The sequence below is a fragment of the Chelonoidis abingdonii genome, chromosome 4 (genome assembly GCF_003597395.2).
Source record: "Chelonoidis abingdonii isolate Lonesome George chromosome 4, CheloAbing_2.0, whole genome shotgun sequence".
NCBI lineage: Eukaryota > Metazoa > Chordata > Testudines > Testudinidae > Chelonoidis > Chelonoidis abingdonii.
The window spans coordinates 14,227,476-14,252,281 of record NC_133772.1 but is presented as its reverse complement, the minus strand read 5'-3'; the positions used below and the strand labels follow the sequence as shown (position 1 = coordinate 14,252,281).

At 44.7% G+C, this 24,806-nt stretch overlaps 2 protein-coding genes across 4 annotated transcripts in view; both read left to right on the top strand.

The window, feature by feature from the left end:
- Window positions 1-16,780, top strand: part of IKBKE (inhibitor of nuclear factor kappa B kinase subunit epsilon) — a 44,679-nt gene extending 27,899 nt beyond the window's left edge. The window contains exons 14-22 of one of the 3 annotated variants that reach the window (XM_032792533.2): window positions 1,759-1,834; window positions 1,946-2,055; window positions 5,313-5,389; window positions 5,589-5,628; window positions 6,578-6,679; window positions 11,002-11,098; window positions 12,095-12,207; window positions 13,760-13,831; window positions 14,889-16,780. In XM_032792533.2, the coding sequence (XP_032648424.1) occupies window positions 1,759-1,834; window positions 1,946-2,055; window positions 5,313-5,389; window positions 5,589-5,628; window positions 6,578-6,679; window positions 11,002-11,098; window positions 12,095-12,207; window positions 13,760-13,831; window positions 14,889-14,922 (721 nt within the window). In that variant the 3' untranslated portion in view covers window positions 14,923-16,780. Of the gene's footprint in view, window positions 1-1,758; window positions 1,835-1,945; window positions 2,056-5,274; window positions 5,390-5,588; window positions 5,629-6,577; window positions 6,680-11,001; window positions 11,099-12,094; window positions 12,208-13,759; window positions 13,832-14,888 lie in introns of those variants that run through there. The other 2 variants (XM_032792534.2, XM_032792535.2) reach the window with 2 other exon arrangements.
- RASSF5 (Ras association domain family member 5) overlaps window positions 13,772-24,806 on the top strand; it is a 124,398-nt gene continuing 113,363 nt past the window's right edge. Inside the window, exon 1 of the mRNA XM_032792540.2 lies at window positions 13,772-13,831. Within this exon, the coding sequence (XP_032648431.1) occupies window positions 13,798-13,831 (34 nt within the window). The 5' untranslated portion in view covers window positions 13,772-13,797. The remainder of the gene's footprint in view (window positions 13,832-24,806) is intronic.

Below are 24,806 nucleotides of genomic sequence, written 5' to 3'. Positions count from 1 at the left end.
TTCTGGTCCCCATCCCAAGAAACAGCAAAGGCCACATGTGCAGCCACCGAACCAAGAACTTAATTGACTGCAGGAGACAAAGAATCAAAAACAAGGGCAGAGCATGTAGCTCCCAAGGTGCAAACAAGGGATCCAGAGGGGAACACCAGGCAGAGAACTCCCCTGACAGCCAAGGAGGCCAAGGGCCTTTATTATCCACAGAGCTGGTACAGCATGGAAAGTAAGCAGTGCAGTATCCCTCTCCTGCTCCCCACCAGTGAGAGTACCTTCACCCCTGACCGTCTGAACCGCTTTCCCGTTCTGTTTCCAGGGCCCATTCAGTCCTTATCTTCTGTGCTGAGATCTTCAGCCAGTGGTGAAAGTTTCGGTGTTGTGGACACCAGTCCACTAAGAACTGGATCTAGTTCACCACTTGAAGCAGTGCTTGGCAGCACAGCCTATTGGATAGAGCACTGGGCTGGGACCAGCTTCTATTCCTGCCTCCTGCCCTTTGGTGACCTTGGGCAAGTCATTTCCTCTCTCTGTGCCTCAGTTTCCGTATCTGTAATAAGAAGCTAATGACACTGGTCTCCACTGTAAAACGCATTGAGATCTACTGATTAAAAAGGTGCTATACAATAGCTTGATATTACTTTTATTCCTGAAGTGACGTGACCAAGGCAGTGCTGTGTGCAGGAGGAACTTGTCAGGAGCCCTTACTGGTTATCTGTGTAGGTATTGTGCTCCAGATGATTGAGGCAGTGGAGAAAGAGACTTGTGAATAAACTAGATTGCTGGTGAGTGTTACATTCCTGCAATCCTTGTATGCGGGGAATGTGTAGGAATGTATGAGCTGAATGGTTACTCGTTCTCCCCCCCCGCCCCCCCACCTTGGATGATCAGTCTCCAGTTTCATAAGAACTTGGATTTTAGTCCCTGGTGGTCTAGCTGCTCTCTGGGGTTTTCCAGACTGAATATTACAGGGTACAGCAAATGTATATAAGCCACAGAGATGAATTCACAGTGTAAATTCAAGGAGACACCAGTGCTGAATACAAATGGAAAAAAAGAGCCTTGTTACTCATTAAAGTGAAAACCATGTGAAGAGTTACACTGTATTAACCTAAATCCCAGAGGGAGGTCAGTCAGACCAAGATGATGTTCTCTCAAGTGAATGGGTAGAATCCCTGTCCTTTTGGAACAAGAGTGGACAAAACCCTGTAGAATCTACTATAAGAAACAATTCTGCATTTGCTCTGGAGGATGGATGTGTCTCTTCTGTCTCTAACCTCTAGGATTCAGACCCATTACAGTGCATTTCTGCTGAGTGCTGCCTCCAGCCTAACCACACTCTCTTTTTATGTTGATGTGCCTTTTATTTCCATTTAAGAGGCTCCATTAAAGAGACCAAGTTACAGGGAAATGGCTCACAATCCTACTAAATACAATAGATCTATTACTGTCACTGCTGTTCCAGTGAAATCCAAACCCGTCATGTAGCTCTTGTCTTTGTTTTATCACCTCGGTGGTGGAAATTGGTTTATTTGGGGTTGGGTTATTTTATTGCTGAGAGAGCTGCCTAGGGGGATTTAGCGGTGTGATTCCCATTCATTTCAATGGGAGCTGTGATTGTAAATCTCCTAGATGCCTTTGAAACTTCCACCCTAAGAGGAGGGTTTTCATTTGCCCAGATGTTATCTGCCCCTCTTAGCCTAGAGCAGGAAAAGCCCCTCTGAATCTGGCCTGTGGTTTAATAAAGCTTTGATCTGTGTCTAATAGGTATGATTCTGTTTCTGGAGGCAACGGTAGTACCGAGCTGAAGGATCTGGCTGAGGTGAAAACAAGGCTGCAGACTGTGAGTATGTAGCTCCAGCTACGGGTGTTATTTGCAGGGGAGCTGAGAAGCCCATGTGGAACTTCTGATCAATGGAGAGCCCTGGTCTGGACCTTGTCTTTCCCATTGTAGGTCACTGAAGACCTCACAAGATGTTCCCACAGCATCTCTGAACATAAAGGGACATTGGACTCTCTCTTGTCTGAGTTGGTAAAGCAGAGGAAACAGGCACACGAAGACAGGTTTGTGGAATAAGCTTTTGTTTAATGTTGAAAAACATTAATATATTTTCATATGCAACTGTCTGTATATTGCTGTACACACCTACTTATAGTGTGTGCACAGGGCCAGTGCAAGGAAGTTTCGCACCCTAGGCGAAACTTCCACCTTGTGCCTCCCTCTCCAGCCCTGCGGCAGCTCCCTGCCCCTCCTCCACCCTGAGGTTCCCCCACCCCCACGGCAGCTTCCCCTCTGCCCTGAGGCTCCCCCCCGGGAGCTATGCAGCATCTCCCCACCCCAACTCACCTCTGCTCCATGTCCTCCCCGAGCACTCTTCCCCACTCTAATTCTCCCCCCAAGCTTGCGGTGCCAAACAGCTGATTGGCGCTGCAAGCCTGGGAGGCAGGAGAAGTGGAGCAGTGACCACACTCTCGGGGAGGAACCGCTGTAAAAAAAAAAAAAAAAAAAAAAAAAAAAAATTGGGGGCATCGCTTTTTGGTGCCCCTGAATCTTGGTGCCCTAAGCAACCGCCTAGTTCGCCTTAATGGTAGCACCGGCCCTGTGTGTGCATATATCGATGTACAAGTTACAGTACACTACCAATATTTGTGCACACAGTTAATAGTACACATTTTATATATTAATATTACTTTGCATGTAAGTGGAAGATACAATTGTATGTCAGATGGAAGTGGTGTACTGTATATATGTATATACAGTTCTGGTACAGTGTCAATATTTGACACCTTATTTTACACTTTATGTTTAAGTAGCATTAATAGCTGTGCCATTATTAGCACTAATATTACTTTGGACATACTGTAGCGGCTTTCATTCACACATACAGCTTCAGGCACTTTCTAAACATACCATTATTGTTATGGGAAAACTTTGGAAAATTTGCACCAAATTCGTCAGCATTTTCCCCTCCTTTTTTCAATCTTTTCTAATAATTACCCCCATTTTCATATGTGGGAAAATGGAGTCAGTGGCAGGACTGGGATTAGAACACAGGACTGTCACACACATAACAACTAACCCCCTGCCAAGATGCAGGGTTAGACTGAGTAACTCTTGCGATCCCTTCCAACCCATGGTTCTATGATTCTTTGACTGTCAACTCCCAGGCCCAGGCCCTACCTACTGGACTGTACTGCCTGTAACCTTCTAGTAATGTTCTTGGTGCATTTGCATTGGCCAGCTGTGATTCTAGGGAGCATGATTTCATTTCAGGCGACTTATATGGACCTTGTTTCACTTTCTGCTCTGAGAACAATTCAGTCCCAGCTTCTAGAGAAACATGCATATAAATGGATAGAGGAGCAATGTGTATACACTTATGCCACCAAAGATTATAGTACCTTTGATCTCAAGGATGTTCTTTATCATTCTTATCTAACACTTGCATTGAGGATGCCAGTTTCCTGGATTAGAGTACCAGGGACTGTCTTATGGTATTAACAAAGCCAGAGCCTGAGCTTTTCCCCAGGAGCCAGAAGAGATTGCACTCAGAAGCCTCTGTGTTTCCAGGTCATTGCTGTTTAAACTAAGCTATATTTAGAATGCTGCTTATTGTTATAATGGCCATCATGGCAAGTGTCACAATGCCTGTTACGGGTGAATGTCGATAATAAGCTTAGATGAGAAGGAGAAGTTTGGAGGGACGGGACTCCCCTTTGGAAGGAGATGAGGAGGTTGCCTCAGGCAAATGGAGCAGTGCAAATGAATCGACAGCTATACACAATGAAGGAGGTGTCGGGGGAGCAGGGGAGTTAGGTGAAGATGAGGTTAAATGGAGACAGGAGGGGCAGCATAGGTGGAGGTGAGGCTGGCAGAGCAAGTCTCTGGAGAGATTTGATAATCAGGGTGTGGTCTGAGGTTTTCTTGCTGGGCTCCCAATTTCCCCATTGGCTCATGGGTGTTGAAGTGTCTCCCCACCCATGCGTGCCACACCGGCCAGCTCTGTTTTTATTTGAATGCCCGAGGAGTGAACCCATGAAAAATGCCCAGGCCCTGCACCAGGGAGCTTGCAGCCTGCTCCAGGCACAAGCACAATATTTCAGAGGTGCAATACGTAGGGGTTAAAGTCAATTGCAACAAGAGGGGAGTTCTCACTGCACCAGCTGAGCTAATAGGAGTGGGAGCTGCTTTTCCCAAGCCTGGGAGGGAAGTGGCAGCACCCATCTGCTATGAGCAGAGGTGGTGGAGCTATGTTCCTCTCTGTCCCACTACCCACCACCACAACCCCTGGGCTAGTACAAGCTGGGGGTTGGGGAGAAAGAAGCTTTCAATAGGCACCATTGGGGAATCTCTTTTGGGGCAGGGACTGTGCCTCAGAACATTGCAGGTGCTACCATAACCAACCAACCACAATAACAGGTGTGTTTTAAGGATGAAGCCGCATGATCCTGGCCTCCCGTGGGAAGAGCTGCAGGACAGCCTTCTTTGGCCAGGCCTTCCCCCTGATGAATTTCTGGCTGGCTGCCACAGAAGGAGATGGGGTTTAAGCTCTCTTGAGCCTTTCCTTCACTGAGCTTTTAGTTAAAATCTCCCACTTGTGCATCCCACCTCTGTTAGCAACAGTGGGAGCCTTTGTTTTAACCAGTGTGTCATCTAACCCCACTCGGAGCAGGGCTAAACAACATTGCAGTAAAAGCACCTGCTTGTGCTCTTTCTATGCAAGGGCTTCTGCTGGGGGAGCCATGCCTGCAGACGATGCAATGCTGGGAGACTTAACACAAGGTTCAGTGTCGATGCAGCCTTCTTGCATCTTGAATGTCTTAGCTTAAGTCTAGTGAGATGCCTGGACACCCCAATGATGGGAGCCAAGTAAAGACTAGTAGCAGTACTAACAAGGAGGGATTTGGTGGTTTGTTGTGTGAGATGACAAGTGAATACCTCAGGGCTGGTCTTGGCCACCTAGATTTCCTGCTGGGTGGTAGTAATACCTCGCTTTGTGTAGAGCTTTCCATTTGTCAATCTCAAAGAGCTTCACAAAGAAGATCAGTATAATTATCCCCATTTTACAGAAGGCAAAACTGAGGCATAGAGAGGGTATGTGCTAGGGTCATGCGGCAGGCCAGTGGCAGAAGTGGGAATAGAACCTAATTATCCTGAATCCCAGTCCAGTGCTCTATCCACTAGGGGGCACAGCCTCCACTTTGCGCTCTGTGTGACTCACAGGGAAATGGGTTGCTGCAGACACAGCTCCTCGTCTGAAACGAGGCTTAATTGAACGTTAGGATGGAAAGAAAATGCATCTCATGTCCTGGTTCCACAGCATCCGGCAGATGGAGTGCTGCCTCGAGAAGATGCAGCTCATATACAAGCAATTCAAGAAGACCCGGATGAGTCCACGTGAGTAGGTGAAGTTGGTGAGTTAGGCACCCGACTACCATTCGAAAATTTCAGCTGTAGTTTTGTTCCCTCAAGAGATCTCTTGCCATAGTGTAGCAGCTGTGAGTGTATATAGGTACGTTTATCAGTCTGTATGAATGTGGAAGGTCTCAGTGTTCTTTCCCATCACATGACCAATAAGTATCTTTCTCTTTTTTAGGGCTAGCCTACAATGAGGAACAAATACACAAGCTGGATAAGTAAGTAAATAACCCATTGTTCCAGGGTCTTGAACGCCTGGCCATAGTTAACAGGGCCGTTCAGTGTCTGGCATTTCTGGTTGCCTTTTGAGGAGACTCAAAACGTTCTCAGATTATTAATGCTAAGAATGTCTTATCGATCCCAGCCCTTTCCTCCCAGCCAAACTACAAACTGCTTTAGAAGAAGGTGCAAGAAACCCATAGTGTCAATATATGTACCCTGTAAGATTTTTGGGACAGACTGTCTTTTTTTCATTGTGTATTCAGCGCCTAGCGCAAAATGGCTCAATCCGTGACTGCAGTCTTGAGGCACTATCACAATACAAATTAAAACTCATAGTCATGGAGAATGGTAAAACAACCTGCCCGCAGGTTACTGCCCGCCAGCAATTAGTGGGTGGCTTATGCATGAAGACCCCTGTTCAGGAAAGCAATTAAGTCACACGCTTAACTTTTGGTGGGAATTAGGTGTCCAAATGGCACTTGTTCTTTTAAAAATCTCCCCCAAACCCAATGGGACTTAAACAGATGCAAAACGTTAATCACATGCTTAAATGCTCACCTGACACAGAGTTTATATGCCCTATATATTTTATCAGATCTAATGTTACTGTGGACTTTCTCATTAACCTTGAAGGTGGAGCTTTTTCAAAAGCACTTGTGGGATTAGGAGCACAAGTCCTAATAGCTTTCAGTAGGACTTGTGTGCCTAAATCTCTTAGATGCTTTTGGAAAATCTCCCCTTAAAGAGACTTTCCCTACAAAATTTTGGTTGGGACTTGTTTGTTTTTAAGCCACAGCAGAATTTGCCATGCCTTCAGGAAGTGCAGTGCCCCCGCCCACCTTTCTTTTCTGGAGACCATCTCAGCGCTCATGTTATTTCAGCGACGGTACTGAATCTCTCCCAAATAATGCTCATTTTCTTTTTCTTCTCCCTCAATCTTTTCAGGATGAATTTAGGGCATTTGGCCAAAAAGGTCTTGTCAATTTTCCAGGAGGACTGCGTACAGAAATACCAAGCTATGCTGACCATCCATGGGAACATAGTGAGGTAATGGCCATGCTGTCGTCTTCACCTGTGTCCTGAGTGTTACACCAGGTATCCAGGTTCTAGTTTTCCATGTAACTAGAGCTGGTACTTCGGGAGCAGCCTCTGTGTTCATAGTCGTGGGTTGGGATCACCATGGTGCAGGGGCTGTGATTCTTGTGAAACACCAATATGTAGTCATCCCTTTGAGAACCTCTCATAGCTCCTAAAGGTCTCCGAACATTACGCTAATGGTGGGGCTTGGTTCAAGACATATTACTAGTACCTCCCATTGGGGTTGGGGAGGAAATAGTAATGTCACAAAGCTAGTAAGAAACGCTCCAAGGCTGCTACTGCCTGTCTTGTGTTTTTATACTGTGCCAAGAATTTCTCAGCCATTGATCTATAGAAGAGCTTATTAAGAAACATGGTGGAGAGGCCCTGCCAGTGATATTCCTAATGGTGTGGACGGATGTAATTTGGGGACAAGCCCAAGTCTGAATCCTGGATCCATGTTCTAGCCTGTATCTATTTCTGCGATGGTCTGAATCCAAAGAACCTGAACCCTGGGAAAGACTGAATTTAGATTCAGATTCTGACCCCCCCACACACTTTGGATTGCTTGGATGCAGGGTCTGGGTTTGGCTGACAAAGCTTCTCTGGAGTTTGGATCCTGGGGTTTGAGGACCCACCTCTAGTTCTCATATATTGCCTATGATTATTATTATGCTAATTTATATTGTAGTAGCACCTAGAGGCCCCAGTCAAGGATCAGAGCCTCATTGTGTTAGGTGCTGTACATTCACATAACAGCCTGTTTCCTGTCTGAAAGAACTTAGTCTAGGGCCCTAGCTAACATCAGTGGCACTATTTATGGTGTCAAAGGCCTTAAGCATGCGTGTAAGTCATTACAGGGTAATAATAAATACCCAGCTCTTTTATATAGCATTTTTCATCAGTAGGTTTCAAAGCACATTTACAAGGAAGGGCAATATTACTATCCTCATTTTACAGATGGGGGAACTGAGGCCTGGGGAAGGTTAAGTGACTTGCCCAAGGTCAGCCAGCAGGGCAATGACAGAATCAGAAATGGAACCCAGGCCTCCAGAGTCCCAGTCAAGTACTCTATCCAATCAGCTGACCAGGGTCTAAGTAATAACCCAGAGCACAGGAAAAAGTTACAAGTGGGTAAGAGGAAGAGAAAATTAATTTGCTGGCTGGGTAAGTGCTGACCAGTCGGAGTTGAGGGAGAAGACAGAAGAGAGTGATTTCCCTGACTGTCCTTTCACACCTCTGTATTGGGGAACACACACGGAAGCACTTTTTTTAAAAAAAATATCCAGCTGACCATCCCTCCCCGTGCAAAACTGCCTCAGCTTCCCCTCAAGTGGCTGATTTCTTTGTTCATTCAACAGGAGGGTTTCATGTACCACTAGGAGGCTGCTATTAAGACAGAGAGCTCCACTTACAAAGAATGATTCTATGTTAAATGGTGTTTGGGGAATATAGCAAAGAGCAAATTGCACAGTGGTGATTGAGTGCTGCACAGTGACTTATTACAGCAAAAAAAAGTGGAGTTACTTAGCTGTGGTTGTTGCTGAGGTTGGGTTTTTATTGCAAAGTTGCTTTTAAAGTGGAGCATCTTCTCCCCAAGGCTTTAGGAGTGGGCAGGAATGATTTTCTCTAACAGTTAGTTAGCATTTGAACTTGCTTGTGGTTTGGCCCCTCTGTTTTTGAGCTGGAATTGAGTTCAGTGAGATTTACTGTGTGGGGGAACTTTTAGAATAAGCCTGGTAATGAAGCTCAAACCTCCTGTAGGTGGATCTCAAAGTCCTAGGACATCTTTTTCAGGAGCACGCATCTACCTTTGTGTCTTTGGCTACCATTTTCTTTCTTCCCTCCACACTGTTGGGGAGGATGCACAAGGGACCTCCTTGGAGAAAGACTAGAGCACTGGCTCTCAACCTTTCCAGACTATTGTACCCCTTTCAGGAGTCTGATTCGCCTTGCGTACCCCCGAGTTTCACTTCACTTAACTAGTTGCTTACAAAAATCAGACATAAAAATACAAAAGTGTCACAGCCCCTAGTACTGAAAAATGGCTGCTTTTCTCATTTCTACTATATAATTATCAAATAAATCAATTAGAATATAAATATTATACCTACATTTCAGTATATAAACAGTCGTGGTCTGTATGTATTTAGTTTGTACCGACTTCACTAGTGCTTTTTACGTAGCCTGTTGTAAAAGTAGGCAAATATCTAGATGAAGCTGATGTACCCCAGGAAGACCTCTGTTTACCCCCACTGGTGCACATACCCCTGGTTAAGAACCACTGGACTGAACAACCTCTTGAGGTGCCCTCCTTCCCTACCCTTTTCTAATCCTGTGCTGTGCAGCAGTTCTGACTAGCTGCAATCCCGGACCCCAAAAGTGGCTGCATTTCAGTGGTAGGGGAAGGAGTTCTCGAACATCATAATGGATGCAATCCTGCAGTCCCCATTCCCTGTGCAGTTAAATCTCTTGTTGACTTCAGTGGGAGTTTTTTCTCTGAGGATGACTTTCATCGCTTTGCAGAGGGGACAGTATAAGGCCTTTGCAACAAATCAGTCTCATTTAGATTTAAGTGGGATTTGCATAGGAGTGGTGTGAAGTTTTTTTTGTTTTTTAAGATTTCTCTTGTTTTCCTTTTAACTCCTGGTGGATTTCTGTAGTTTGAGGTCAGAGTTGTTTTTTTACTTTCACCTCATTTCTAATTGGCTTGTTTTGAATTTGTCCTTATCTAGTGGGTGGGGTCTGTGGTGTGATGGGTCTTTTCTGGAGATTGCACTGTTCACTTTCAATGAACAAAAATAAAGCCAAAACAAACGTACAGCCTTTTTCCTTAATGATGAGGGTTTCATCTGCGTCATGTCTGTCCACGGGAGGCACCTTTGCACTCAGGCACATAGCATGAGTGGCAACAGGATGAGTCCCCCAAAGATTGTAGACTACTTCTTGGACTCAAACACACCAGTAACGCGGTTGGTAATCTGCACGTGGCAGCTGTTGCTCTGACCAAATACTGAGCTGTGTCCACCCCAGATGTGTGACGGCTCCATTGGAGAGGATCTCGTGACTCAGTGCTAATTGTTCTGATCAAACAAGCGATCCCTCTGACTGGGAGTGATCTGAGCTCTTTGGGGCAGGGACTTGTCTAATTTCTTGTCTGCACAGTGCCTAGCATAACAGAACTCTGATCCTTGACTGGGGCCTCTACACCTTACTGTAAAACTGCTACTAAAATACAAGAAAAGGGTAAGCTATATTTGGCCCTAAAACAGGGACCCAGAAATCAGGACTCTAAGGGTATGTCTATACTGCCTCATGAAACTGGGTCTGTGGGACCCAGGCTTTTGCACTAGGTGTTTCCAAGCTTGTGTTTGAGCATCTACACTGCATTGTTAAACTAGGTTTACAGTCGGTGGAGCTGGGTCTCACAGCTGTGCTGACGTCTCCATAGTGCACTACGCAGCCCTTCTGACTTGGGTTTGCAGCTTGACTGGAGTCCACTTTGCAAAATGACAGGGCTTGAACCCAAGTCATGACAGGACTCTGGCTTTGACCCACCCCTCTAGCAGGGTCCTAGGACCCAGATCGTAAGTCCTTGCTGACCCAAGTCAGACTCATCTGTGTGTGTGTGGATGGAAGCAGGGCTTGGGCTCAAGCCTGAGTCAGAGCCCTGGTTTAATCTGCGGTGAAAACACACCCTAAGGTGCTATTCCCAGCTCAGCGACCGATGTACTGTGTGACTTCAGGCAAGTCACTTTGCTTCTCTGTGCTTCAGATTCCTCAGCTATAATGTTGACCTCACCATAGTAAGGTTTAGTGTATTGCTTGGAGACTCATGGATGCTACAGAAGTGCAGTTGTTACTTGTAGGCACTGCCTATTTTTCTTTATTATTGGCTGTGAGAATTAAGCACATAGGGCTGGATTTAAAGCCCACTGAAGACAAAGGGAGTCTTTCTACTGGATCAGGCACAGAAAAAGAACAGCCATTGTTAGTTACAAATTTAAATAGCCTTGTAGAGTGAAATTTGGCACGAGGTGTGTGCACCCTCCACACAGAGCACATTTTCCCCATTAGTTTACTGCTAGTGCTCTTTTTGGTCAGCCTTGCCTAAGAACAATAGAGGCAAGGCTGAAATTATAACATGGGTGTGACACCAAGAGCCATTCATCTGCTTCCCAGTTGGATTTTAACCCAGATCAAACATGGTTTTCAGAAGTGGGGGAAAAACTCAAAAGTTCTCATTGTTACCAAATATTTGACTGGAGTTTTTGTTTGTTTTTTCTCAATAGGGAAGTTTGGGAGATGAGAGAGCATTTGAAGAAACTCAGCAACTCTATAGCCGCTTGTAATGTGGAGATGATGGGATGCCAGGAGTCGCTCCATAATGTACTGTGTTTATTCTAAAACCCTCTCTGCTCAGAAGATGGATACTACCATGTAGATGTTTTTTAATCAAGCTAGTATCTTGCACTTGTAAACTTCAAAGTGCTCACAAATCCCCCGTGACATTGAGTAGTCTTCATTGTATAGGTGGGGAAAACTTGCAGAAGAGCAAGGTGAAGTGGATAACACTTTCAAAAGGCAATGGGACCTCGGCTCTTGTGGCACTTAAATGCTTTTGAAAATTTGATACCAAGTGACTTGCCCAAAGTCACACAGTGAGTTGGTGTCAGTGATGTGGTTAGAATGCACTCATTCCTGGCTCCTAATCCTGTGTTCAGACTACTACACTTCTTTAAAAAAAAAAAAAAAAAAAAAAAAAAATTAGCAGCAAATTAAGTCTCTGCTAACAAGTTATCCCCGTGAGTATAGGTACTGGGCCCGTATCCTATATGCTACAACATAAAATCTGTAATTTCATGAGAGTGACACTTCTGATGCCTCTTGTGGTTTTTTTGCCTCATTGAGTCTTTCGTTAACACCCTGCCAAATTTCTGTGTAACTGATGGTTGAGTATGATGTGGTAGTCTCTCTCAATTGAACAGGTTATGTAATGGCAGGTCCTGGGTGCCCAGTGGATGGAAAACAATGAACACCCCTCCTCCAAGTGAATAGCTGCCTAGTGGTAGTTACTTCAGACTGTAATAAACTGGAAGTGGCAACAGTTATAAACATGATGAGCTGCCTAATGTGTTTAGGATGCATTCGCTGGCACTTTGTGACGTAGACACATAACAGGTGCCCTGGTCCATCTGCTATTTTTTTTTTTTTTTGCTTTCCCTGGAGAGGTTTATGTGATGGCCCTGGTTATCTGCACATCACTCTATTTCAGTGTTTAAAGCCCCCTTGCTATTAAAACCTCCTAAGCATCAAAGATGCTAGAGTTAAATATAGGAAATAGCATGTGATTTGCAGGCTGTAAAGTTTCCTTCTCCTTCACAGGCTTTGGACAAGTTACCTCAGAGAATCCTGCGGGAGAAACCAAATTTGGCTCAGGTCTCTTCTGCACCCCCACCAATTCACATGAATCTAGCTCCTCAGGATATGGTACTTAGGTGAGTCCAGGCGGGTGACCGGAGAGAAGGAAGCTGGAACATGTCCAGAACCAATGAGAAGGACCCAAGCTGTGTGCACCATTACGAGTTCCCTTACCCTAGGAATAGTCCTGAGTCATAAACATCCCCAGAGTCCAGCTATGGTTGGTTTGGGCTTGGGCTGGGGACCACTACCAGCCATGTGAGAGTTCGTAGTCGCCCTTTATATTAAGGTTCCATTGATAGATGGTTTGAGGGGTTAACAAATATCATGTTAGATATGTACATGTGTTTATAAGTGGTCAGGTGTCCATCAGGAGAAGACATTGTAGATGGTTATAAGCTGTGGCTGTAAGCAGCCTGTTGGACTCTACAACAATTGATAAACGGTGCATTCAGATGGCTGTTAACCCTTTGTGAACTGTTCGTAAAAGGAACCTTAATATGAAGTGTGGTGGTGATGATTTTAGGTGTGGGTCTCAGGACAGAGCAGGCTTGAGAACTTGAAGGAGCAGGGAGACCTCATTTGTTCTCTAGCAGATAGTGTTAACCAGCTTTCTAGCCCTCCCAGGGGTGCACAGGGGTCGAGGGAGGAGGGGACTGGAGGCCAAGTTGTGCTCTCAGAAGCAATGCAGGAAACTCCAGAATAGCTACTTGCTACTCAGAATGGGGCGGGCGGGGGTGGGGGGGGCGTGTCTGAGCAGAGGAGCTCTGTGCTTGGTACTCCTGCCTTATACCTAGGGCCCTACCAAATTCACAGCCATTTTGGTCAATTTCACAGCCATACGACTTTAAAAACCTTAAATTTCATGATTTCAGATATTTAAATCTGAAATTTCACAGTGCTGTAATTGTAGGGGATCTGACCCAAAAAAGGAGTTGTGGGGGGGTCACAAAGTTATTGTAGGGAGGGTTATGGAACTGCTACCCTTCTGCATTGCTGCTGCTGGTGGCAGCTCTGCCTTCAGAGCTGGGCGGCTGGAGAGCAGCAACTGCTAGCCAGGAGTCCAGCTTTGAAGGCAGCACCCTGCCAGCAGTAGTGCAGAAGTAAGGATGGCACGGTATGGTATTGCCGCTCTTACTTCTGCGCTGCTGCTGGCGCGGTGCTGCCTTCAGAGCTGGCTGCTTGGCCAACAGCTGCTGCTCTCCAGCTGCCCAGCTCTGAAGGCAGCTCAGAAGTAAGGGTAGCAATACTGCGACACACACCCCTCCAGAATAACCTTACAACCCCCCACAACCTTCTGTTGGATCAGAACCCCCAGTTTGAAAAATTCTGATCTCCCTCGTGAAATCTCTATAGAATAGGGTAAAATACACAAGACCCAGATTTCACAGTCTGTGATGCGTTTTTCATGGCCGTGAATTTGGTAGGGCCTTCCTTATACCTCCTGCTGGGGAACGTTTCTCTTGTGTTCTTTGCTATGTTAAGCCATTTACTTTTGCACATGCTGTTCTCCTACATGAGGGTGAGGACTTGCTGAAGAGAAGAGGACTTTCCACTTCCCTTCTGCAGGAAACCCTCCCACTAGCAAGACAGCATGTGTGTTAAGAGGCTTGTTTCTGTCTTTATTAGAATGAAGGAGCTTCGGGAGCAGATGAAACTAGTAGCGAATGACCTCCAGAGCAACAACAGCATCATTGAGCGGTAAGAGAGAGTGCTCTGTGTGCAGCAAAGCTACTCAGCCGAGCATTTACTTGCCTCCTGTAATGTCTAGATAGAGCTTAACTTGCTGCCTGGGAGGAACATGGGATGGTTCGGATAGGAATTTGAGCAGGGGAATAGTGTTGATCATTGGTATTGTAATGAGATAAAGGAATATAAGGTCTACAACAAAGTTATGCCAGCCAACTGAGCCATTTCTCACTGTGATATTAGGACTATACTAAATTTACCTCCTGACCTAGAACTTCTGAAGAGTTTACTTGCCTTTGAAGTTATGCCTGACCTTAGCTTATGTGAATGCCTACCGAAGTTTCACCCTGCCATTTCAGGCATGCTTCCTTTGTTGCTCTGCACTGCTCAACAGTTGCTGTTTTCCACCCTAGAGGTCGCTGTATTCCAGTGACGGATTAAGTGTTTCTTGTATGCACTTAGCAAATGAGTTCGTAAAGAATTTCTGGATGAAACACTAAGTGTAAGATCAGCCTCCTTCCACTAATAAGAACATCTTGCACTTCTCCTGGTCCTTGGGTCTGAGGATCACAAAGTGATTTAACAACATTAAATACATCTCTGCTTACAGATAAAGAAACTGAGGCAGAGAAGAGTTAAGTGACTTGCTTAGGGTCACACAGCAAGTCAGTGGCAGAGACAGAAATGAAACCCAGGAGACTCACTACCTGCTCCCTAGACAACACCACCTCAGTTACCATGAATCCTTCTGAATAATAAGAATCAAAATGTCAATATGTTTCAGGCTAGAATTTAGAGGGAGAAAAATTCCATTTTGTACCTCCGTGTTTGCATCCCTGCCTGCTTTTAGAGACATTAACTACATTATCATCATAGTTCTGGCTGTGAATGAAGAAGGAAAAAGCAGGTGTGTTTTGGAAACGAACAGCTTATTTCAGGAGATGTGGGAGCAAGCTGCAAAAGTTTGGATCCACATCCAAATTCCATCCCAGAGTTCAGGAGTGTATGAATCCAGGAAGGTTGCTTTGTGTCCTTCTCTAGTATAAACCTTTTGATTTTGTTCCCACAGGTTAAGTGGGGTTGCGTTCGCTCCAGATGTTTGAGGGAGATGTGATGTGATGGATTTGGAGCTTTTGTTTTTAAATTTATATCTCGCACTTTGGGTCAAGATCAATGGAGAACTTTAACTCAAAGACATCACCTTGTCCTACCTCTCTGCTCCAGCACTTTGGCAAAGTTCAGCAGCATTAGCCTTACCTGGGCTGCAAGGCTTAAGCACTTGAATATGGGCAGTGTCCCTAATGTTGTTCAGACATTACCCTGTTTGGGTTTCCTTTGAGAAAATGGATTATTTCCAATATTTTACATTTATTTCTTATTTCCATCGAATTGTTGACTTCATCTAGTATCAAGGAGGCCATGCTCTGTTAGATGAAATGGGTTAAATTAAATCAGCTTCTTTAAGCCACTTTACATCTCTCCCACCCATGGAATACAAGCAGAAGTCTCTGTAATTTGTGACTCCAGCTTAAAGATGATTCTCCATTGCATGATCTCCTGATTTCTTTATCCTTGTCAATTTTGATCATCATGGGTCCTTGCCAGTGTGAGCCGTGTGCAGGAAGGATAGTGGACTCGATGGATCAAAGATCTGCTCCGCTATGGAAATAGTCCCTCTTCCAACTGGGAGAAGGTGGAATATGGGCAATGCAGAAATAAGCAGCACCAAATCTTCGAAGAGCTTGGCTTTGGAGTATAGCTGTCATCAACTGTCTCCTGGAGACTGACTGGACCATCTGGTTGTGTTCTGTCACTTCCTCTCCACCTAAGTCACATGTGTTCTGATTACCGATGGCCATAAGAATATGAAACAATTGGAAGCTTCGGTTGCTGTGTCTTGTAGGTCCATTTCCAGAGCGATACATGACCTCTGTGCTTATATGCACATGCATGCACACGCTCCCTGAGTAATTCCATATTGTGTAAAATCCTTGAACGTGACATCCATGGGCTGCATCAAAATGCATCTTTACAAGTGGGAGAAGGTGATTTTTGTTTTGGGATGACCCATGGAAGTCCATGCCAAGCAGACAAAAGATCTATCTGTGAAATGCTGAATTATTCCAGAGAATGCTGGTCTGATTGGCTTATTGGCAATTTAATTTAAATTAAATCTGTTGAATTGACATCCTATAAGAGACCTAGTGAAAAATGTTCAAAAGTGACTTGAAGACCTAAATTATATTTTCAAAAGGGACTTCGGCACTTAGGAGCCTGAATCTTATTGAAAGTTAATGGAACTTCAAGGTCTTAAGTGCCCAAGTCACTATTGACAATTGGGCTTTGTCTCCTAAATCACTTAGGCACTGTTGAACATTTATTCACAGAAAGCTACACCAATGAAACAGATGGTATAAAAATAGCTCTTTCTGGAATAATTTCACTACCCACTAAGTGTCGTCATTCCTGGACAATATGGGCCAGATTCTAAGCTGGTGTCTCCATTGGAGCTTCACTGATCTCCACCAGCTTCATGATCTGGCCCTATGAATTTCAATCTTGTTTTCAATCAGGAATCTCTTCTTTCTTGAATCTCCACTTTTAACTGCCATCAGAGTTAATGAGAGCTGTGTGCGTGTAATCCTAGAACACTGACTATCCGAATGCTTTGCTCTCCAAACCTTCTTTTCTAATACACTGCCCTGGTACCCTCTTGGCTCCCTGTCTCTTGACTCTGGATCACTGATTTGGGTAATCAAGCATATTTGATGGTACAGTTGATCTGGATCCAACAATGTATCTGATGCAGAGAAGCCATCGCTTTAATGCAAACCAAATGTGTAAACAGGAATGGTCTGGTCTGTTTGGAGAATAACTTGTAAATGGAACTCGTTTGCTTGGTGATGTCTGTGGTGTCTGTTAACGTGCGCGTGATAATGGAATAAAATGGTTACAGAAATGATTACTAGGGGTATTTATAAAGCCTCTGCTCCAACATGCAGAATATTGTGTCTGGAGTTTGCAGATCTGGAGATTCCCAAACTCCCAGTAAATCTGACTGCAGCATTCCAGGAAAGCATTTTGTTAGCTTTCATTAGGGAGATAATGGCCTTTGAAAGTGGTTGAAAGGTATCCTTGTTTGTGATACATGCACAGGCCCCATCCTGTTTGGCCAAACTCCATGTTCTTCAGTGGGATTCTGCGTGGGCCCAGGGGTCTGCTGCATGCACCAGAGTGCAGGATCCAAGCCATAATTTTCAGGCATGGTTTTGAAGATAAATCCACATGAGAACAGAACGAACGATGAGTGTTTCGTGTTGTTGTATGTAGAGTTCATTATAAAATGTGGCTGCATTTGTAAAGGAGAAACAGATTGTTTGCATGTTCTATAGCTTGATTTATCGCTGATCCCGAGCAGGCCTTTTGGGATTAAGTTTATCCCAGAATAATAGAGATCGGGGCCTTGAGGATGCATGACCTAGTGGCTAGAGCACTGTGTGCTGGGTTCTGTTCCTGCCTCTGCCACTGGTCTGCTGGGTGTGAATAGAAAAATCTATTCATGCAACTGATTCCCTTCTCTCACTCTTTTTGTTCTGTCTGTTTGGATCCTAAATTCTTTGGCAGGGACTCTCTCTGATGTGTCCCATGCAACATCTAGCACAATGGTTCCCTGATCTGGTCAAGAGACTGAATAGGTATAAGCAAAGAACCATTTCTCATCTTCTGAGTTTTGAAATGGAGTAATCTGTGGGTCACAGAGACAGAGGGAAGCTGTTCTAGATGGCAGGAGCCACTGAGGAGAAGGCTTTAGCATGGACAGCATTGAGAGGCTTGAGGGGGGGGCATGCAAAGATGATGCCAGTGCCATTTAGCAGGGAGGGAAGTAGAAGTGAGTAAGTTCATGAGGTTGGCTGGAGTGAGTTTGTGGAGGACTTAAAACAGGGCAGTTCTGAGCTGATGCCTGAAATGAATGCTGAGCCAGTGGAGCCGTTTGAAGATACCACTGCTGCTTTGTGTGTGTGAGGACAGCCGCAGCCCTTTGCCTGTGTTGGTCTAGGAGGGCTGGGACTGAGGGAGAGGGGAGTTAATTCCCATATAATTGTAGGCCAGGAAAAATGAGATCTATTCAAAATCCCTGTTGCTCCAAGTCAATGCTGATTCCATATGCTTTGCCTCCAGTATTTGTTATGCCCCAAGCTTCCTACTGTTTTTTAACGTTGGGCTTGACGAGGAGTTGTAATCCATAGCTGTTATCCACTGACTCAGCTGTTTGCTGGCAGCAGTGTGTCAGGTGGTGATATAGGAAGCTTAGACTCTCCAGGGGGCAAACATTAGATGATATCAGGAAGCTATTTGCAAGCAGAGTCAGATGCACTATCTTTTCCCTTTTATATCTTCCCGCTGGGTGATTTATGGGTGAAACCCCCAGCGGAGGAGAGCAGAGAGACCCAGATAAAAGGTCTCCAAGCTGCACATGAAGCTAAACTGAGTGATGATGCCGCTCACAAAGTGGGAGGGGAGTGGGGTTGCAAATGCAATCTATGTCTGAGAGGTGTCTATTTAGAACCTGGGAGCTGATCATTTAAAAGGGGAGGGAACTCCCCTGGTGCTCTCTCCCCTCGCCTCCACCCCACTCACACTTATAGATAAATCACTTGCCAGTGCCCCCTAGGCTCATAGGTTCCAGAAGGGACCAAGATGATCATCTAGTCTGACCTCCTGCCACAAAGCAGGCCACAGAACCCTACCATCTACTTCTTTACTAACCCCTAACCTATGTCCGAGTTATTGAATCTTCAAATTTGTTTGAAAACGCAAGCTGCAGATATCCACCAAAGCAAGTGACCCATGCCCGCACGCTGCATAGGAAGGCGAAAAACCTCCAGGGCCTCGCCAATCTTGCCCTGGAGGAAAAATCCTGCCTGACCCCAAATATGGTGATCAGTTAACCCTGAGCATGTGGGCAAGACTCCACAGCCAGCACTAGGAAAGAAGTCTCTGCGTTAACCAGATCCCATTCCCATCACATTACATTGAGCAGACTTATCTGCTGATGATCAAAGATCAATTGCCAAAATTAACATTATCCTAGTCATTTCCCATCCGTTCCATTAAACTATCAGCTTAGTCTTTATAAGCCAAGATGATGTCTTTAGCCCCACTACTCCCCTTGGAAGGCTGGTCCAGAACTTCACTCCTCTAATGGTTAAAACCTTGTTCTAATTTCCTTCCTAATGTCCAGTTTGTACCCATTTGTTCTAGACTCTTACTTTTCATGCTACAAAAAGGGGAACTATGCTAATGATACAATGCAGAAGGTGTCCAGGAACCTCTAGTGGGACCCGCAGGCTCGCTGCACTACTTGGTCCTCGTAGCCAAGTGTTTGTAGCCATTTAGTAATGGTAAGTGGAGAGACAATGTGATAAAGAGGATAGGGTACTGGGCAGGGAGCCAGGAGACCTGGATTCTATTCCTGGCTGTGCCACTGGCCTGCTGGATGACTTTGGGTAAGTCACTTCCCTTCCAAGCCTGTCTATTCAAATTGCAAACTCCTTGGGGCAGGGACTGCCTCTGAGCGGATGCCTACAGCATTTGGCTCAATGGGCCTCTGACTCTTTCACAGTGCAAATGGGTGCTTTTGTACTGGCACTGCCAGTAATTAATCTCCATGTCTAGTAAAACCATAGTTGCCTTGTGGTTGTGGGTTTTCCCGTCACTGCGTCCTGGTGTAAGATGTGTTACAAGTCAGGGCAAGCTGAGTGTTTCAAAGACATGATGGAGTAGAACAGCCCCTCTGTGTCAAGCTTCCTTGACAGTTTCTCAAGATTAACTTCAGAAAGAGAAACTTTATTGTTGGAGGAAAGTTTCACGCTTAGGAAACTTAGTGTTTCAATGTGTTTGTCAGTCCCTGCTCCTTGATGATATTTCTTGCTAGTTTTGATTATTATTGAAGCTATTGGCATTTTAAAAATATGACTAACTTGATACTTTTAAGGGAGGAAGTAGTATCCAATGGTTACAGCAGGGGACAGGGAGCCAGGACTCCTGGTTCTATTTCCAGTTCTTGAACATAGCATTGGATCATGTGCTCAGAGCGAGGGACTAGGAACAAAGACATCTGACTTCTGTTTCTAGCATTGTGTTTGATTATGGGACTGGGTTACCAGAGAGAGGGATTTAAGAGCTAAGATTCCTGAGTCCTCGTGGATTTGATTTTTACCTCAAGCAAGTCACTTTACCTTCCTAGGCTTCAGCATCTGCACCTATGTTATGACAATAGCAATACTGGGCTGCCCCAAGAGATGGTTGAATCCAAGTGCTTTGAGAGCTTCTAATCAAGGCACTGGAAAAGTGCAAAATACTTGTGGTTGTTCATATTTTCCAGCCAATCTGCTGATCCCACATATAGAAAAAGAAGCGGGGCTGCTATCCAAGCATGAATGTCTAAATTAATAGCAAACAGGATACCAAGAATGACTATCCCAGCAGATCTGTAAAAAGCTGTTTCTTCTCTTTCTTTCACCTCTCCTGCAATTCCCTTTCCAGTGCGTTTTCTGTGGCTAACCGTTGGTTTGCTAAACAATCAACGGTAAACCCCACTGTCAAACCTCAACCCCCCTGAGTGAATGTTTGGTTCCAGAGCGTTGATTCTTGCGTCCTTCAAGCAGTCACGTCCTTGGGCTCAGGCAGCCTGACAGGTCACTTTGTCATTGTGATTTAAAGAAACTCAATGGTCCCAAAGTGCTGCTTAAGCTCAGACTCTAAGCCCTGAGTGTATCCTTCACCCCCTGACAATAGGGTGGTGTCAACCTTAAGATGAATTAATAGTCTCACAGCGTGGATAAGCCTCAACTATCCTTGTGCCTGATGGGGGGGGTGGGGGGTTATTTTATTTTTATTTTTTGCTTCCTGCTTGGAGGCTAAACACTAGCTGTTATTACTGTTGCACATGATGTGTACATGTATGGGGCTGCTGCCTGGTCCCTGGTTAACAAGAGGTTAATTTCAGATCTGCATACCTCACCTTCTGAGCAGCCAGTTGAGGGGAGGACTATAAAGAGGTTTCTTTGGGGATGGAGTTGGAGAGATGTCTTAGGAAGAAATCAGGATCCAAACCTCCAGGGCCACAGGACTGGGCTGGAGACCAAAGTGGGAAGTTTTCTACTTGGTTTTCTTTTAGCTTATTATTGTTAAATACATGTATTGTGGTAGCACCCAGAGGCCCCGATCAGGTGGGCCTCGTTGCACTAAGCTGTGTGCGTGTGTGTGTGTGAGATGCGCACACACACTTCCTGCTTTAGCGTTTACAATTGAAGTAAATAGCAAAGGACAAAATGAGTACAGCAATTGGTGGGGGTAGCACTCAGTAAAAGTGAATATTAGTTAAGGTCAGTTTAATATGCAGTGGTCACAGCACAAGGGCTTGTTTTGCTTCCTTAATGCAAATGTGATCCTTGAAGGATTAATCTTTTTTTTTTTTAAAAAAAAATAATCTGGGGCCCACAACATGCATAAAATGAGCCCCAAACTCCACTCTACAGGAGAGAGATTAAGATTGGGGACCACTTCTGAAAATGTTGGCTTTTGAAGTGCCCCGGTTTTTGGGTGTCTGTCTAAAGCACTTGCATGACCCGTATCACCATAGGATTTGAGATCCTCATAATCTTTAATGGGTTTGTCATCACACACTCCTAGGAAGCAGGGCAGTGCTATTGCACAAATGGCATGGAGAGGCTGCAACTTGCTCATGCTCACACAGGAAGGCTGAGGTGGAGTAAGAATTTGAACCCAAGTCCTAGGCTAGTGCCCTGACCACTTGACCATCCGTCTGAACGCTTGAGATATCTAGGGTCTGTTCTTTCAGACATGCTGGACTGCCGTTGTTTTCAGTGAGAGTTGTGGGAGTTCCATATCCACAAAGTCAGCCCCTGGGTTTGTCTGGTTGAATTCCTCAGAAATGAGGAATCAGTTTAGTGGCCGCTATTGGAAAATCTGAGGCTAAAATCAACTTGAACTGAAATCCGTTTAATGTTTCAGACTTAGGTATACAACAAACAATTTAAACTGTATTAACGTAACACTTCTGCAAAGATCGTGGCGGTAGATATAATAAGTATCTCTACAGACTTCTGGAAGGAAAAAAATCATATACACCAAGTGAAACCTGGCATAGAATCTAAACATTCCCTTTACATTCCAGTTTTAAATACCCAGCTCTCAGACCAAACCACTTGCAATCGTGAACACACTGGGAATGAGGCCCTGTTTTAAAAACCTTACCCACAAATTATTTTCTAAGAACCTCCTAATTTATAAGCTAGCATTTATATTTCAGTCAGCCTTAAACATACTTAGAACTCTTGGAGGACCAGAAGCTGAACTGGGGTAAATTAGCACAGCTCCCTTGACTTCAGTGGAGTGGCACTGATTTACACCAGCTGGGGTTCGGACCAGGAATTCATTGCGCTTTTTTGGCAAACTCCCTGCAGGGTTTCGCTAACCGCTCTTGTCTTGTTTAAACTGCCATAAAACAACAGTTAGATGGAACTCCCTGAATCAACATGAAACAGAAATCCTCCTGCCAAAATTATTTGGCTTGTAATTTTCTTATGTTAACCCTTGATACAGAAGGCTTCTTTCACTCCCTCCTGCACCCGTCCCCCACCATCTCAAGCAGCTGGGGTGAACCCTGGCCTCACTGAAGGTGCTGGCAAAACTCCCGTTGCTTTCTCTAGGGGAAGAATTTCACCCCTTGTATTTGGAATCGCTCAAACAAAAATCAACTGACCCCATAGAGCATTTTTTTTAAATGAACAAATGAGCTAGGGGGTGGGAGAGGATGTGAGTGTATCCGTCTCATTTATATCTTTTAATAGTCACCTCATGGTTTTCAGGGTCAGAAGAGGAGATGCACTGGTTCCTAAAGGTTATTTGGGCTAGGTTAACCGCTGTTTCTAACCAGCCTTTTCCTGGCCTGTACAAATCTGCTGACAAATGAAAATAGAAACATTTTTCTAGGGAAGAAACTGTATCATCTTTTCTGCAAAATAGCACTTAATACGCTGTAGTTGTCCAGTTCAGGAGGTTGGGAAAAGAGCAGTGAGGTTGCTTTTCCCCAAGTACTCTAGCACAGCTAATGCTGTCCTCTTGCAAGCCCTAGGCTGTATCCCTGTGCAAGCTTAACGTAGCAATTTAAAGACACTATCCAAAACCCTGCTTTTTTTAATGCTGCATTTTAATGTTTAAGTGCAAAGAAAGGGATGTTTTCCCGCTCAGTCCCATACAATACTATTTTTGCATTTCTGTAGCACCTTGCAGCCTAGGGCCTGGAAATGCATAAAAACATTCATTAATGTAGCCACACTGATCTGCTATGAATCCCCATTTTACTGATGGGGAAGCGGAGACATGGAGTGTTAGATGACTTGCCTGAAGTGTCACATGGATTCCATGGCACAGCTGGGGGTAGAGCCCCGGTGTCCTGACCCTTAGTCTCATGCTTTGCTCTCAAAAACATCCTTCTTCCCAAGAGTAAGAAGTCCTTTCTGCTCCTCAAAGTTGGAACGCACAAGATGGGATTTCATATATATATGAAATCGGGTGTTGATTTTATAAAGGAACAAAGTGAGGCCAGTGCCGAGCGCTTTTGAGAAGCCCATCCAAATGATCACACTTTGTCATTTCTCCTTGGAAATCACGGACTTCTGTACTTTGTGTTCCTGCCACAAATACAGATTTGTTGTCTTCACCCCTTTGTGCACCATTATTAGAGTGTGAAAACTTTCCCACTCCCTGGCCACAAGAGCTGACATGGTGGAATCAGACACACGCAATACACTCACACACACGACCTGTAGGTAGTAGGTTTTCTGTTATGATGTAAGGGGACTTTCCTCCAAAGGGAGGATCTGCTTCTCTGGTGGAACCCCGCCTCTGCAAAATTTCCTGTAGCCTGCCTCCTCCAGCCTGTCTAGGCATGTGCTATTAAATGGTATAAGGAGGCAATAAGGGTGTCCCCTTCCGGTATTCACAGGGAATTTCCTCTGGTAAGAACCACTGACAGACTGAATCCAAAAGCAACTGGGGAATCCCCCAAGTTCTTATTTTGTCTCAGACTGTGAAACCAGTTGAAAGTGATGCTGTCCCCCTGGATTTGTGGCAGAGGAGCAATTGACCAAAAAAACTTTAATCCTCTCAAATGGACTTGGGCTTTGTCCTGCAACTATCTGTGCTCAGAACACACACGCAACCATGCTCACCCTGTGTCAGCTAGAATCACACACACCTCAAGAGGTACCCAAAGTACAGTGTAAAAAAACCCAGGGTAGAGGTGAGTGGAAGGTGAGAAGCTGCCTGCATTGCCACCTTCTGATGCTTATAACCAAGTGTGGGCTCCTCGTGGGCAGTGACTTTTACTCTGAGCATGTGTTTCAGTCCCCTGAAAGTTCACATTATTAACATGTTGATGCAGTGACCACAATATGTCAAGACACCACCATACAGTAATGGTGGATTGCGGGACAGGCCCAGATATTCTGCTTGCTCTGTAAGGTAAGTAAGTAAGGGTAAGTAAGATGATAGTTGCATTTAATGTTCAGGATAGATAGTCACTGTCTTAAGCATGTCTACAGCTTTCTTTCAAGTGAAGGTTCATTTACTAATCTCCTGTTGTGGTAAATAGTCCTTTAACAAACTGTATTGGTCCATAGTGAGCAAAAGCGTTTTGTCCAGCAGCTGAGTATGCATTTTTTGGTAGTGGAAACAAACAAAAAAAATACCGCTCTTTAAGGTATATTGGCTATGGATTAATACCTGCCAAGCAAACATTTAGATCAGCATTTGGAGGGTTGTGACATGATAGGAAACATTCATGGATCAGAGATGAGCAAACACCTGATTTTTTTGTTCAGTGTTCAAAATTAAATTAACTTAAATTTAGTTCCAACAAAACATCATGTTTGACCTGACATGTATTTTTATTTTTTTG